The 15,927-nt window shown below is 37.0% G+C and overlaps 1 protein-coding gene across 3 annotated transcripts in view; it reads right to left on the bottom strand.

The window, feature by feature from the left end:
• Nucleotides 1-666: 666 nt before the first annotated feature.
• Nucleotides 667-15,927, bottom strand: part of Grm8 (glutamate metabotropic receptor 8) — an 818,705-nt gene continuing 803,444 nt past the window's right edge. For 2 of the 3 annotated variants that reach the window (XM_057770162.1, XM_057770171.1), the window contains exons 10-11: nucleotides 11,505-11,806; nucleotides 667-1,166 (exon numbers count right to left, since the gene is read on the bottom strand). In XM_057770162.1, the coding sequence (XP_057626145.1) occupies nucleotides 11,510-11,806 (297 nt within the window). In that variant the 3' untranslated portion in view covers nucleotides 667-1,166; nucleotides 11,505-11,509. The remainder of the gene's footprint in view (nucleotides 1,167-11,504; nucleotides 11,807-15,927) is intronic. The other variant, XM_057770181.1, reaches the window with a different exon arrangement.

The following is a 15,927-nucleotide window of genomic DNA, read 5'->3' as shown; positions in this document are numbered from 1 at the left end:
ATGATCCTGTTTTATGAAGCAATGAATATTTTCATTTGGAAAATAAGAATTCATTTACAGGTTATCTGAACTGTGGTTTCTTTAATGACGCCAAGGGAATAAATGCGCTAATTAAGAGTTTTGACGAATGACCTGGGTAAGGCCCATTACTGATTTCGGTTACAGTTAGGCCCAGGTGAGAGATGGCTAACATCACATAGCAGGGAATATTTCAGTATGTAAAAGTTTTGAATTAGAAATAATATGGAGTAATTTGGCCAGGTGTTGATACAGTTTTCTGTGACAATTTTTATGATATATTCTACAAAGTAAAGTTTAACTCACCATCTGTCAATTATAACAACCTAAAGAAGTTTATACTTAGTTACAACTTGATTCTTCATAGGATAGATGTTATGAAAATCTATTACAGGAATCAAAAGTATTTACAAATTTTATACAAGTGATACCTTTTGGTAGAGCAATAAAATTCTCCTCATGAACACAACAATCCAAAACCATGCCCTGAAGGATGTAGTATCAACACGGGGCAAGGCAAAGACCTAAAAACAACTGGAAAGAGGAGATTACCCAATTTTTAAAACTGGAACGAAACAAAGCTCAACATTTGCAAAACATTCCTTTATTATTAGAAATAAATTATTTGTATAAAAATTGCATGCGTCAATCATTGCATTTATTTTGTAGCACAACCCAGGGCTTCAATCCGGTCAGCCATTACAAGAAACAGACTCAGAGTCTTATACAAGTTGAACAGTGTGGGACAGGAACAGGAGTTCTCACAATCACAGAAAAATACTTACAAGAATAACATCAGACATGGTTTATTTCAACAGCATTTTTTTCACAAGCTAACATTAGTTTTCCTTTTGATTTTTTTTAATGCTCACAAGTAAGCAATATTTTAGCTTGACACTCATTGGTTGTATTGTATAAAATTGGTTTCTTTGCTCCTCATTATTGATACTTTTGGCTCATGGCTAATTTTGTTCCTTACAAGACTATTGATCTGATTGATTGTAGTCCATGGAGATCTCCAGAAGTGACTTTTTGCAGTCTCATGTTCAATATTTGAGAACACGCACCACCTTTCTTCAGATGGTGTCATCTCCCTATTCAGATTGAATGATTGCTGTAGCTAATATATGTTGTCTTGGTAGAGGACGCTGTTAAAAAAAAAAAAATAGGACAAGTTAATAGTGCCTAATAACTACTTTGCTTGTATGATTTCAAAATCCAAATTCTGCTAGGGCTGTCTGATGATAATGTTTTGCAACATGTTACTTAGGATTTTAAGACATGTAGTGGAAATCCAATGAGAAATTCAACCAAATTGTTAATCCACAAAAGCTCCCAGTCCAGTGTATGGATAATTATCAGAAGAATGAACACAGAAATTGCTAATCTTTAGAAAATTTAAGTGAAGGTACATAAAAATGCTACCTTAACAGATAAAATTTTCATAAACATAAAAAGAAAGAATGCACCAATATCCTACAATCTAGACATTAAAAAGTCTACCAGATTAAATCAAAATTTTTAATTACTTTAGCCAATCCTGTAACCAAATGGTTATAATTATATGTACCTTAACAATGTATATCTTCCATTTAAAAATTAATAGTAATTTCAGATTTTAGCAATTAACAAACCAAAATCTCAAATACACACAATTTTTAACTAAATAGTGACACAGTCAGCAGATGTCTATGGCTTTTTAAAAAAATTATAACTAAATTATACATGGAAATAAAGTCTCAAATTGTGACATTAGTACTTAATTGTTCCATTGCCACTTACTATTAAACAACACTCATTGATGAAAGACTATAAGAGATATGAATAACAAACATTCTCTCAAATTTACACTCATGCTGACATTTCCAGAGAATAAAAAATACAAATAATTGCACAATTCAAACATATATTGTGTAAAAATGTTCAAAACTGTTACCTAATTTAAGTTAAATACTCAATTATATTTAAATACCTGAGCATGGATTTCAATGCATTAATTTAATTCAGATTGAAAATATTTTTAAATAACATATTATAGTTGTGTCCATTGGACACTGCTAGAAATCGTAAAGCTGCTGTTTGGACACACTTGGTAATCAGACTTATCCCTCCATAATGCAGAACACCTGTAATAGACCTGATTATAGACAAAGCCATGCTGATTCTATCACTAAAGTTAATACAGTTAAGGAAGTGTTGATTATACATAGCTTTAATAACTTTTATTATTTTGAATAATATCAAGTACATATTTAAAATATGTCACTCTTGTGAATTTATGCTATCTTCACTGATCATTCTCGATTATTATTATGGGATAGTGGAGAAAAGCGGACTGGACTCCAGCAATACATTACATTCTGTTTCTACAAAGTTAATAACAATTAAACAAATCCATGTGCATCACCCTCACTATTAATTAAAGCTACAGCATGTTGTAAGAATAGAGAGAATACTTGGAGGAGAATTATTATTACTTTGGGAGAAACACTATAGTCTACTTTCTCTGCCTTGTGTGTGCGCGCGCGCACGTGTGTGTGTGTATGTGTGTGTGTGTCTGTCTGTCTGACTGTCTCTCTGTCTGTCGTGTGTACCTGTGGTGTGTTTGACTCTGTATGTGTGCCCCTGTATGTATTTCTCTGAGTGTGAATTTGTATGTGTCCCTGTGGGTATGTCTGTGTATATCACAGTGTGTGCATGTCTCTGAGTGTGCACGTGTCTACACATAGGCACGCAGGTGGAGGCCGGACCCCATCTCAGATATCATTCCATGAAGTCAATCACCTTGTTCTTTGAGACAGAGGGTCTTCCTCAAAATGGGGACTACTGATTAAGCTAGGCTCAACCAGTCAGCAAATTCAGAAAATCACCTATCTCTACTTTTCCAGTGCTTAGATTACAAAATAGTACCCATGTCCAGATTTTTATATGAGGACCATGGATCTGGCTCAGATTTTCATGGTTCTATGCCAAGCATTTAGTGACTGAGTCATTCCTTGTCCTCTCTAATCTATTTGATAGCCCTCTTTCCAAAATGTAAGTTGGCTACTGTATTTATCTTTATTTTTTTTGTGTGTGAAAATGAGATACAATAATGTTTATATTGGTTTATTTTTAATTCTCATGTTTTAATTCATATAATGCATTTTTGCTTCTAAATTTTTCTAAGTAAATAAATTCTACACATTTTTGTGTTTTTGATAGATTTTTCATTTATCACTTATAGCTGAGAGGAAGAAAAAGGACTGTAAGTAGGAAACTGACAGCAAAAGGGTCACTGAACTTCCTGTGCTGTTCAGCATCGTCAGAAGAGTCTGGGAGTGTAGGAAAGCTTTGTTAACTGTGAAGACTGGTAAAAGGGCACCATCAGACACGTTAAAGTGGAAGGGGTGAATCTCACCAGGCCACAGTCCTAGGTAAGGAAAGCAGGCAACTAAGGGATGCTGGAAACAGGAGAAATAATTCTCTCCAGGAAAGAGCACACCAACTGGTTATACAGCATGAAAGTGCCACTCTGGGAAATACACACATACAACTAACACAAAAGATTGAAAAAGAGGTCATGGGATGGAAGAAAGCAAGAAGAATATAGGGGAGGCTTGGACGGAGGAAGGATGGAAACTATGTAATAATACCCTAATTGAAATTTAAAAGGGGGAGAATCAGAGCTGTAACAGGGAAAATAACCTCAAGCAGTCTGACTTTCTAAAGATGTTATTCAGCAGGCAGTGACAGGGACCAGACAGCCTTTCAAAGTTATTGTAACCTAGAGGGTTTATCACAAATCAGGTGTGAAGAATCCATACTTCATTCTTCTAAGTGTTTTTGAACAAGATTTGGAACCAAAGCATTAAAAGCAATTTCTAGGGAAAAAATATTGTACAACCATGTAGAGTCTCATTTTGAGATTTGTAGGGGCTGGATTATACAGGCCAATATTCCTACATTTTTGGCAGTCAAAATTCTGAGCAACCTGGCAAGGCACAGTTTGCACATTCCGGTGGTCACCAAGCTTTTGATAGTGAGATAACATGAAGCCATTCTAAGCAAATGGTCAGGATATGTTAATGTCGTTCTGCTCCTTCTATTGTAATCTAGGAGGTCACCTGGGGAAGAGATGTTTTTCAGTCTATGTGACAGAGCAGGTATAGATAGAAAGATATGACAATATGGGCATAGAAAGGTGTGGACATGACCTAAAACATTCTCCCTGCAACCTAGAAAACAGAATGCTAAAGAACTTCTCTCTAAGTTTATGTTTTGATATAAAAGTTGTTTAGAGAAAAACACAGGATGTGAACTCAGGATTTCATGAAGGATTCCTAAAAACTCCCTCCTGATATAGTCATGTGAGTTATGTTTTTATTCTCACAACTTCACTCTGGTATGAGAAATAATTTCACTCTGGTATGAGATTATGATTCACAGAGAAACAATGTCAACTTTCCACTGGCTTGAGTAAAGCAAATCAAAATGCTGGAAACAGATACTTTAGTCAATATGAAAGCAACAATAGAAATGAAAACAAACAAAGAATTTTTTGAAAAAGGAAAAACCCTGACATGGCCTTATGAGACAAGGAAGCTCTAAAGATGTCATTGAGTTAGTTTTCCCTTGGCTGTCTAGTGCTAGGCATGTGACCAAATTTCAGAGCAGTTTGTTTCTCCAGTGAGACTCCTTTGGTGGAAACTGAATTTTCATTTACAAGTGATTATCACTGGAGAAAGTGTCTGGGTTAAGCATGGGGGCATGTGCCCGTATCTGCTTTCAGCTCTAGGGCCCCACTTGGTGCAGAACTGTGCAGGCTCTATGCACGCAGTTTCAGTCTCTGTGAGTTCATATACACACTGATCATGTTGATTTAGAGGGCTTTGTTTCCATCTCCTCTAGCCCATACACTCTTTCCACAGCCTATTCCTGTGCTTCCCTGAACTCTAAGGGAGAAATATTTGATGGAGACATCCCATTTAGGACTAAGGATCCCAGGGTCTCTAACTTTCTGCATAACATCTAACTGTGGATTTCTGTGCTTGTTGCCAGCTGCAGAAGGAGGAACCATCTCTGTTGGTGGCTGAACAAGTATTGATCTATGAATATAGCAGAATGTCATTAAGAGTCATTTTATTGATTTTATTAATACTTTTCTTTTAGACAGCATTATTTAGTTTCACCCTAGGTTCCTAGGAAGGTATATATATGGAAATATATCTATATGTCTCCCTCTCTTTTTGTCTTATGGCTTTCAGTTTAGCATTTTTGAGGAATTTTTGAATGTGAAAATGAGTGGAACTCATATCTTTTACTAGTCTCTTTTCCGTTTGTTGTGTTCAATTCCAATATCTTAGTTTTGTTTTATATTATTGTGCTTTATTTGATTCTATCTTATTTTTATTTTATTATAATTCAAAAGCCTGTTTTCTAATAGACAGAAAGGAGAATGACTCCAGATGGGAAAGGAGGTGGGGAAGAGCTAGAGGAGCAGAGAGGGAATCTATAATGAGAGTATATTAGAGGAGAAAAAAAAATCTATTTTCAATAAAAGGAAATAAAAAGAAAGCAACAGTAAAGAATGACTCTGGAAGTCAGATAACTTTCATGAATCACTGTTTCAGAATTATTATGGATAAAATAAAATAAAGATATGAAGATAAACCAATAGGGGAATTGTTCTGACAATGTTCATCCATGTATATATGTTCTGTAGAAAACAAGCTTTCAAAAAGGAGAATGAGAAACTTCCTTGGGTGTACCACACTGTGTTCGTAGGCTAAAGAAATGGCAACTGATGTCATTACTAATGAACAAATATAGCATAAGAAACACAAGTGGTGCAGTGGCGAGGGAATGGTGGAAATCTTGTGTATATAAACTTTGTTTCCACTCCCCTCTCTGTTCTGAAACAACAGGATCTCTTGTTATGGAAAATGCAGTCAGGAAATCAATTAGCTTTCTAGCTTTGTACTCTATAAATTACTTATATGGAGTTCTGAAATGTTAATCCATGTCATAACATGGAAGTCTAAGATGGGACCCACAGTTCACTTTTAAAGTGACTCTTCTGGGACTGGAAAGATTGTTCAGTACTTAAGAGTACTCCCTAACTTAATGGTATTGATGGAACTAGAAAAGATCATCCTGAGTGAGGTAACCCAAGCCAGAAAGACATGCATGGTATGTACTCATTCAGAAGTATAAACTACTTCTACAATCCACAAACCCAGAGAAACGAAGTAACAAGAAAGGTTCAAAGGGGGATGTGTGACTAGAACAGACTTGGTGTTTAGACAGGGAGAGTGGCCTGGATGGGGAGTAGGGATGGGAACAATCAGGATCAAGTCAGGGGAGGATGAAGGGAGAGAGAACTGCAATCTGGGGTGATTTCTAGGATGAGCTAAAAAGCTAGTGCAATAGAAACACTCAGCAGTCTATGAGGGTGACCCTAGCTAAGACTCCCAGCAATGGGGGATATGAAGCCTATACCAGCCATCTCCTGTAACCAAGTAAGACTTCCACTGGGGGGATTATGACACCAAGAAAGCCACCTTCCGTCCACAATTTGTCCTGCCTACAAGGTGTGCTGAGGTAAAGGTGGCACAGAAACTGTGGGAGTGACCAACCAATGACTGCCCCATCTCGACTCATACCTTGAGAGGGAGCTTACCACTGAGGGCCAGGATCCAGATGTGGGTTAGCCCAGAGAGCTGGGATAGAACCAAACAGAACTGGCAGAAAGATAGATTAATAGATAGAAGGATAGATAGATAGATAGATAGATAGATAGATAGATAGAGAGATAGATAGATGATAGATAGATAGATAGATAGATAGATAGATAGATAGATAGATAGATAGATAGATAGATAGATTCCTAAAGATATTCTGCTATACTCATTGATTGGTGCCTAGTTCATTTGTTTTCAGAGGCATCAAGCAGCAACTGATGGAAACAGATGCAGAAATCCATAGCCAAATGTTAGGCAGAGTTTAGATAATTCTGATAAAAAGAGGGAGGAAGGATTATAGGAGTAGTGGAGTCAGGAACACCAAAAGAAATTCCACAGAATCAAGTAGCCTGGGCTCACAGGGGCTCATAGAGACTGAACTGACAGGGGAGCTTGCATGGAACCGACCTAGACCTTCTGCATATATGTTATTGCTGTGGGATAAGCCTTCTGTACACTGTGATTATGTGTTGTTCTCATTGGTTGATAACAAAAGTTTCTTTGTCCTATAGCAAGATAGAAATATAGATAGGTGGGAAAGCCAAATGGAAAACAGGAAGAAAGAAAGATGGAGTCAGAAAAGACATGAGCAGCCTCCCAAGAAATAAGATTCCAGCATACTGGTAAAAACCATGGACTCATGGCAATAAACAGAATACTAGAAATGGGTTAATTTAAATGTAAGAGCTAGTTAGTAATAAGCTTGAACTATAGGCCAAACATTCTGCAATTAATATTAAGGCTCTGAGTGATTATTTAGAAGTGGTACAGGGTAGGACAGAGAAAACTCCATTTACATGTACATTGAAGTTGTATAACTTGATCTTTCTGTGGGACTCCTAACAGTGGGAGCAGGGCCTGTTTCTGACTCTGCTGCCTGCCTGCCTTTGGACCCTGTCCTCCTAACAGGTTGCCTCACCCAGCCTAAATAGAAGACTAGAAGAGGTGCCTAGTCACACTGCAACTTGATATAGAATGGCTGACCGATGTCCATGGGATTCCAGCCCTTTTCTGAAGAGAAATGGGTGAAAAGAAAAGAGAAAAGGATGAGTAGATGTGGGGCAGGAATGAATGGCGGGTGGGGAGGTTCTGGGAGAACTTTGTTTGGAGCATAAACACAGTCTCAAAGACAGGCAATTTTGACTCTCTGGCACAAAATGAGGGTATGAGAGTAACTGTTTACATTCCCCACAACCCTCCAGTTTGCAAAAGCTGTCAGAAAATATCCACAGGAAAAGTTCTTTCCCTAATGGTGTGCATTTTTCTTGCTCCAGGATAATCACAGAAAAGCTCTGAGGGACACATGTCTGTACACACAGGGGTGGGGAGAGGAAAAGGGACAGGAGAGCAGTACCTGGGGAGCCCTGCATGGACAAGACAGGGCCTGGTCACCTACAGAACAGAGGAATTATGGGATGACTACTGACTGAGGCCTGCAGTTCTGTTGCCAAACCTGGGCTTCCAAATTCCTGAATTATTTATGCAGGTATTTACTGCTCCTTGGCATTTATTAACACAAAGATGATCAGAAAACAACAAAAAACACTTTTTCTCATTTCTTTCAATTGTTCTGTGGGGTTACTTATTACATTTGCTCAAAATAAACTGTCAATATAGTTGGTGAAACAACAACAACAAAACCCAAAAAATGAAGGAGCATTTGCTTCCAGAGGACTTGCGTTTGGTTCCAGATACCCACATCAGGCAGCTCACAACCATCTGTGACCTCATCTTCAGGGAATCAGTGGCCCGCTTCTGGATTTTACAGGTACCTGACTCATACATAGCACTCACTTACACACAAATACATATGTATACATATGCAAACACATGCACATATATCCATACATATTAAAATAAATCTTAAATTAGCTTTCTGAACACAAAAAGCTGTACTACATTGTATATATATGTATAATGGACATATACATAGATGTGTATGTATATTATATATGCATACATACATATATATTTATATATATTACTATTTAGGCAGAATCAAAAATTCCAGCAACAGATTAGTAGCTAAAGTTATCAAGATTTTCTCTATACTAAAATCAAGGGAGTATGTGCTAAAATAATAGTTGTTGTTTAATTTACATTAACCACATCCCAAACTTTCATCAAGTCAGTAATTTGAATTATCTTAATCCATCATTTCTGTTTTCCTTTACCTTCCAAATGTGAACTTCAACTTTTCCAGAATACAATAAGATCACCCCCACAAGAGCCTCAATGTTTATAATCTTTCTTATTTTAGAGAAATCAGAGAAATGCACATAGGTTACATAATTTCCACTTTAGCATTCACAGAAAATAACAAGGAAAAGAACCAGTGTTGGAGACGTATTTAACAATACAAGACTAGTGCTTATTGATAATAGGAATTTTACTTTAAAGGGAAACTGTTTGTTCTTCAAGGGATTGGAAAAGGCTATTGATTTTTTCCTCCCATCATATCCTCAGGTGGGCCTGGGATGATTGCTGTTTATTCCACCCAAATGTTAGTTGTTCCCATTTGAAACCCATTATGTCCTCTTCTGGATTGTCACAAAAATACAGGTAGCGCATCAGACTCTGGTGAGTCATGTTCCCAGTGCCAATGTTAAAAGTGCAGAGTGCTGTGCCAGCAGTAGCTTGCTGGCATCTGTCCGGGTTTTAAATCCCCACACTCATGCTTTCAAGTTGGAAAACAGATAAATTCTGTCCCGAAATCATCAGCATTTTGCTAATATCTCTGTCTTTGTTGAATCATTTATCTATCATGGGAGCTGATTATAGGCAGTTGTTACTAACATCCTTCTTGTTGTTTGCTCTTGCAGGTTCTCGAGGCTGCTCTTTGACAGGATGTTGTCTGTGTAGGAAGTGTTTCTGTACTGATGACTGAGATTTTTATTAGATAATCTTGCCAAAGTCAAGATGGCTTTAGATGATGGCTTAAGCCATGAAGGTTTTTTTTTTTAATTTTTGTTTTAACATTTATTTATTTGTTTGCTTGTTTGTTTGTATACTGGTGTGTGTGTGTGTGTGTGTGTGTGTGTGTACCTCAAAATGTATGGGGAAGTCAGAGGACAACTTTTGGGAGAAGCTTCTCTCTTTCAACAGTCTGGGTCCCAGGATATACTTGAGGTCATCAGACATGGTGGTAAGTTGTTTTACCCACCCTGCCACCTCCCTAGCTTTTAAGCTAATAGGCTTATTCAACATGCTTATATAACAGAGATTATGCATAAAATTTTATAATTTGCAATGTTCACATAGATATCCTGATACTTCAACTCAGAAGAATTTTTTTCAGTCCAATGGAAAGTAAATTTCTTTAGTAATTAAACATAATATAACCAATCTTTAGTCTTCTTTTAATGTCTATGATGGTCTGAATGAAAATGGTCCCCACAGACTCATTGAGAGTTTCATTTTAGGAGGTGTGATCTTGTTGAAGAAAGTGTCTGTAGGGGCAAGCTTTGAGATTTCAGATGCTCAAGTCAGGCCCAGTGGCTCATTCTCTCTGCCAGCTCTCTACACATCAGGATAGAGAAACCTCAGCTCCCTCTCTAACACCATGTCTGCCTGTGTGCTTCCATGACTCTTGATGACAATGTACTAAACTTCTAAACTATAAGCCAGTCCCCAATTAAATGTTTTCTTATGAGTTTCTATGGTCATGGTGTCTCTTCACAGCAATAGAAACATTAAGAAATATTGAAAAAATAGCAATCAGGGAATAGAGCCTGATAAAGGATTCCAGGGAAAGGGAGCATTTTTGTTGTTGGATATTCTTATTTTTCTGAGATGGGATCTTGTGGCATAGCCCAAGCCATAAATACACAATTCTCTTAACTCAATCCTCTTAACCCAATTGCTTAGATTACAAATATGTAGCACTAACAAAAGCACTTATATTAATTATTACAGACTTACTATGGCATTCCCAAAAGACTAAGAGCCATTCTAGAGTAAAGACATTAGCTCTAATTTATTTCTCTTTAATTTGTTTATGTAATCAGGTAATGTAAATAAAACTTTTATCATATTCTACTTTCTCAATCTTTACCATACAAATATCTAACCTGTCTAATGCTTTTATTTGGATAGCAGTAAAAGCTTTAGCTGATAAAGTAAATTTAAATGGATTATCCTGGATATCAGTGCACTGTTACTATAAGATGATTCTGGGTCAACCACAGAGCAAAGAAAGGTAGGTGAGGAAAGTGGTAGAAAGGATTCTACCTTCAGGGTCAGGAGACTTTCAAGGCTTATCATATTCAGGAAAGAAATTGAGCAAAGTCAAAAAGAGAAGAAAGAACATGGAGGAACCAAGTACTTACAATGACTCCATTATACATGATGACTAACTACACTTTTCACATTTTCCCAAAGACCTAACTAACTTGTCATTTATTCGTGCAAGATCTGGAGTACTGCATTCTACAAATATCACTGATAAATTGGAATAACAAAGAGCAGCCAATACCAAAGCAATAAATCTTGTATAATATTTCCTAAGTTTCAAAAATGAATTTTGCCAATGAAATCGCATTCCAAATGCCAAGCCCTGTGATACCTCAACATAAGAGCTAACTGCCATATTCTGTTAAGGAGCTGAAGTTGGCAGTTTGTGTGCTGGAAACACAACTCGTCTTGTATACATTTAGCCCTCATCCATTGTTTCTGATTTTGTGACAGTCTCAGGGTGCATATACACCATGCCCAGAGAACCAGGTAGTATAGCTCCCAAGACTAGTAGAAGAATGTTCAACGTACATCTATTAGGAAGTGCTCCCGCTCTTGACCATCTGAAAGTCTACAGATGACTTACTGTTGGTTTCAAGACTCTCACAGAGTTCACTTTTCACCTCGCCATTTGGTCTGTCATTTCCTTTTTGGATCAGTTTGCTTTGCATGGTAGCAGCTGTCACCACAGCCTTGAAGCTTCTCTTGCGTTTTTGAACATTCTGCTCTGGATGAAAAATTATGATATAAACTTTGGGCATATAGAGCATTCCCAGAGACACCGAAGCACTTAAACTCATGGAGACAGTGAGTGTTGTTGTCTGGATGTACATCTGAGAAGAGGAAAAAAGAAAAAGCAACGTGGTTATTAAATCTGACTAGTAGGAGAAAAAGTAAATAACACACCATTTTCTAAAATTGTTCCGGTTTCTTTCCTATCGCTATATTGGAGAATATTTACAGAAATTGCCCTTGACTACAGTCAAGCTTTCATTCTGACAAACTACAAATAAAAATGAGTGACTTTATATTTTAAAATCCTTATTCCTTAAGATGAATTGGAAAAGGGTGGAGCTTATGATACGTTTTAAATGATAAACTGCATGAAGAAAGGGACAAAACACAGTCTGAGAAGAGACTAACACTTCCTTCCATATACATCGTTTTTAAAGGGTACCTGTGGACCAAATGGCCACCTCAATACTGAAGCAAAGAGTAAAGTACATGTAGTGAAGACAGAGGCTGTGCAGCAGTGTAGGCTATCATGATTCTCATTGTGTGGTTCCAATATCCATACCTGCTTGATAAATGGGGCTGTAATTTGTTTCTTGTGATTTTTTGTTTGCTTGTTATGCTTTGTTTTGTTTTAACAACCTGTCTAAAGAACACTTCCTGGGATTTCTCAATGTTTATATCACATCAACATAAATATAGGAGCTTCAACAAAATGCGAAAGAGTTTTCCCTGGGGTTAGAGAGATGACCTAGAAGTTAAGAACACTTGTATTTCATGAGGAGTACCAAGGGTCAATTCCCAGTACCTATATGGTAGAGCACAACTATCCATAATTACAGATATAGGGGATACATCATTCTTCACTGACTTCCATAGGCACCAGGAACACATATTATCTGGTACACAGACATCCATGCAAGCAAATCATGTATGCTCATAGAATATAATAAACATATATTTAAGAAAACAAAATATCTCCTCCTTTCAGATGTCAGATATCATCTGAAACACATACAGTATTTCTCCAAATAGTACTTGATGGTAGGTTTTAAATGTCAAGTTAGCACCATCTAGAATCACTGACATCAGATTCTCACTGAGGGACCATCTAAATGAGAGCAGTCCCTTGACATATCTATAGAGGATTGTCTTCATATTGTTAATTGATGTTGCTAGAATCAGCCTACTACAGATGGCACCATTCCCTAGGCAGAGAACCCTGGGCCCTGTAGAGACAGGGCTGTACACAAGTAGAATACTTGCATGTATTTTCTCTTGATTATTCATTGTGGATATGACTAGCTGATTCAAGTTCATGCCTTGACTTCTACAAAATGATTGATTACAATCTGGAAAGAAATATGTTTCATCAAGACTTAAGTTTTAATTCTAGCACCTCCCAAAACTGTGTGTGTGTGTGTATGTGTAGGTGTAGGTGTTCAGAAAAGGAAGTTTGAAAACTCTTCAGTTTACCTGATTTTTGAACAAATGTAGATCTAGTTTTCCTCTCTAGCTATTAATTTATTTTCTAGAAAATCACACTTATGGCTTGAATAGGAGTGGCCCCATAGACTCATGTCTTTGAAGGCTTGACCCATAAGAAGTGACACTATTAGAAGGTGTGGCCTTGTTAAAGGAAGTGTATCGCTGCAGCAGTATTGTGCGGGGGGTGGGGGGATGCTTTGAGGTCTCATATATGCTCGAGTATACCCAGTACACGCGGCCTCTCCTTCTGCTGCCTGTGGATCTAGATGTAGGACTCTCAACTCCTTCTCCATCACCATGTCTGCCCGCATGCTTCCATACTTCTTGTCATGATAATAATAAACTAAACCTCTAAAACCATAAGCCAGCCCCCAATTAAATAGTTGAATTTAATGGTTTCCTTTACAAGTGTTGCCATGGTCATGGTGTCTCTTCACAACAATAGAAACCCTAACTAAGACAGGGTGTTATTTAATAAAATAATATATCTTTGTTTAAAATATACACACAAAATACTTACTTGCCATACAACTTTAAATTTACAAAGGTACTAACAGAACCTTCTTCCAGGTGTATGTGACAAGAAAGATAATCCACAGACAACAGAACAAACCAGGAAGTTTTGAGAGTGATGAATAGATAGTGGTATTCTACCAGATATCCAAAAAAAGATCACGGTAATTTTATTTTGAAGTAGGAAAAACATTTTTTTTTTCAAATTCAACTTGTTTTTTGATATTGAGAGCTACATGCCTGAATAACATCTTCTTAATGTGATGGGTCACTAAGCAAAGGAAAGGTCTATGTTAGCTCACACTAAACTATATAAGTTCATCAAGAGATGCTGACAGTAATATGGCGTTAATAATTATCTCTTTCTATTCTTAGCTCTTTATCCTGCCTCCTCCCCTAACACTCCCATAACCAAGGAAGCAGAGTTGTTTTTCTTCACATCCTCTAATGGCCTGCTATATCATCTGCTTCCAAACTCCATTAGTATTTAAAACCTGAAACAGTCAGATGCACTGAACTGGGTGTGAGCACTCTCTGGAAAAGTCATAGAGAAGAAGCCCAGGGTACACGAATATGATATCTTTTCCTAGGAGTTATAACAAACTTCATTCTGAGTAGATCAGTTGCACGCATCCAAGGTCTCCTAAAAGTAGGTCATGACCTAGAATCCTAAAGGAAGAAAGAAGGTATTCTAGTTCTCTGTGATCATCTTCTATTTTTTCTTTCAAAAGCTACTTGAATATAGACCCCCATAGACGCCCACATCTCAACTGGTACTTTTTAACCTCTTAGCGACTAAGGCAATCTCTTCTGAGAAATAAGAAACAAAGCAGCTTATGATAACCCCCCTTCATTTCTCACACCAAAAACACTGGAGAGTGCTGCCCTTTCAAATCAACTTTAGCCTTTTTTCATATTAATACAAACACACAAAATACAAATCATTTAATTGTAATAATTAATAGTCTTCCATCTTCTTGATCTTTTGATTAAGATCAAATGAAAAATAATCTCTTTTCAAATTATTTTTAAGCTTTTAATTAAAATAGAATTATGTGCCTTCCCCTAGTACCTTTCTTCCCTACAGCCTGTCCACGAGCTACCCTCTCTCAAACCCCTCTCATGACCCCCACACTCAAATTGATACACTCTTTTCTTTGATTATATTTGTTACACATTTATAAATGTGTGCATATATAGTGATATTCTATTTATGCTTTAATAAATAAAGCTTACCTTAAGATCAGAGAGTAAAATTAGGCCACTAGAGGCCAGGCAGTGGTATCATATACCTTTAAACCCAGCAATAGTGGGGAATATAAATCAGGAGGAGACAGAGGCTCAGGGTACAGTCTGCAGTTGCCCAGCCTAGGGAGAATTAAGACTTCTCTAGCGGCCACAACAGGAAAAATAAGTATTCTTTATGCTTGAGTGAAATTCTGGATTCTGCACATTCAAATAATCATGTTAAATTTTCTCTCTGGGAAAAATCACTGTCCTGGGTGTTGTCAACCTATCAGTAGGTTAGAGATGTCACTATGATTTCATTAGAGAAGACCCAGATGTCTTTCATCAGAATTATTTGCTGATTTTCAGTACACTCTCTTTGGGATTAGAATGCATGTTTGTGAAATGGAGTGTCAAATCCAAGGTTAAAAGTGTAGTACTATAAATAAAGACTATCAGCATACTATTGGTCCGGTTCATGAAAAAGCTCAGAATCCTTAACTTTGAACTATTGGTAATGGTGGTTAGAAGTTATAGAAAAAGATTGTATGATCAAATGACGAGTAGAATATAAACTTTGTTAAGAGCTGAAAAGATGTTTTTTAAAGGACTTTAAAGATCCTGTAGGTGTATGTGCAGATACACACTTGTAAATCAAGAAGTCGGGACCTGAGGCAGAAAGAAAGATTGTGTGGCTCTGGCCATAGCCATGAGCAACATGACATCAAAGCCACAAGACGTTAGTACATAGAGAGGCCATGCCTCATAAAACCTAACATGTCACTGCATGGACACCCTGCATCTCTGAAGTCACCAGGCACAAGATGGTAGGACAAAAAAACTGAGATTCACAAATTCAGATAAACATACAGCTAATAACTAAAAAAAGAAAAAAAAACACTTAGAGAATCATGAAAAAAAATGATTTTCATATTATGAAAAACAGTATTGATGTCTATAAATAGAAAAAAAGAGAGACAGACACAAAACTAAA

The sequence above is a fragment of the Chionomys nivalis genome, chromosome 1 (genome assembly GCF_950005125.1).
Source record: "Chionomys nivalis chromosome 1, mChiNiv1.1, whole genome shotgun sequence".
Lineage (NCBI taxonomy): Eukaryota > Metazoa > Chordata > Mammalia > Rodentia > Cricetidae > Chionomys > Chionomys nivalis.
Note: the sequence above shows the minus strand (reverse complement) of the source record. Positions and strands in the feature narration are given on the sequence as shown.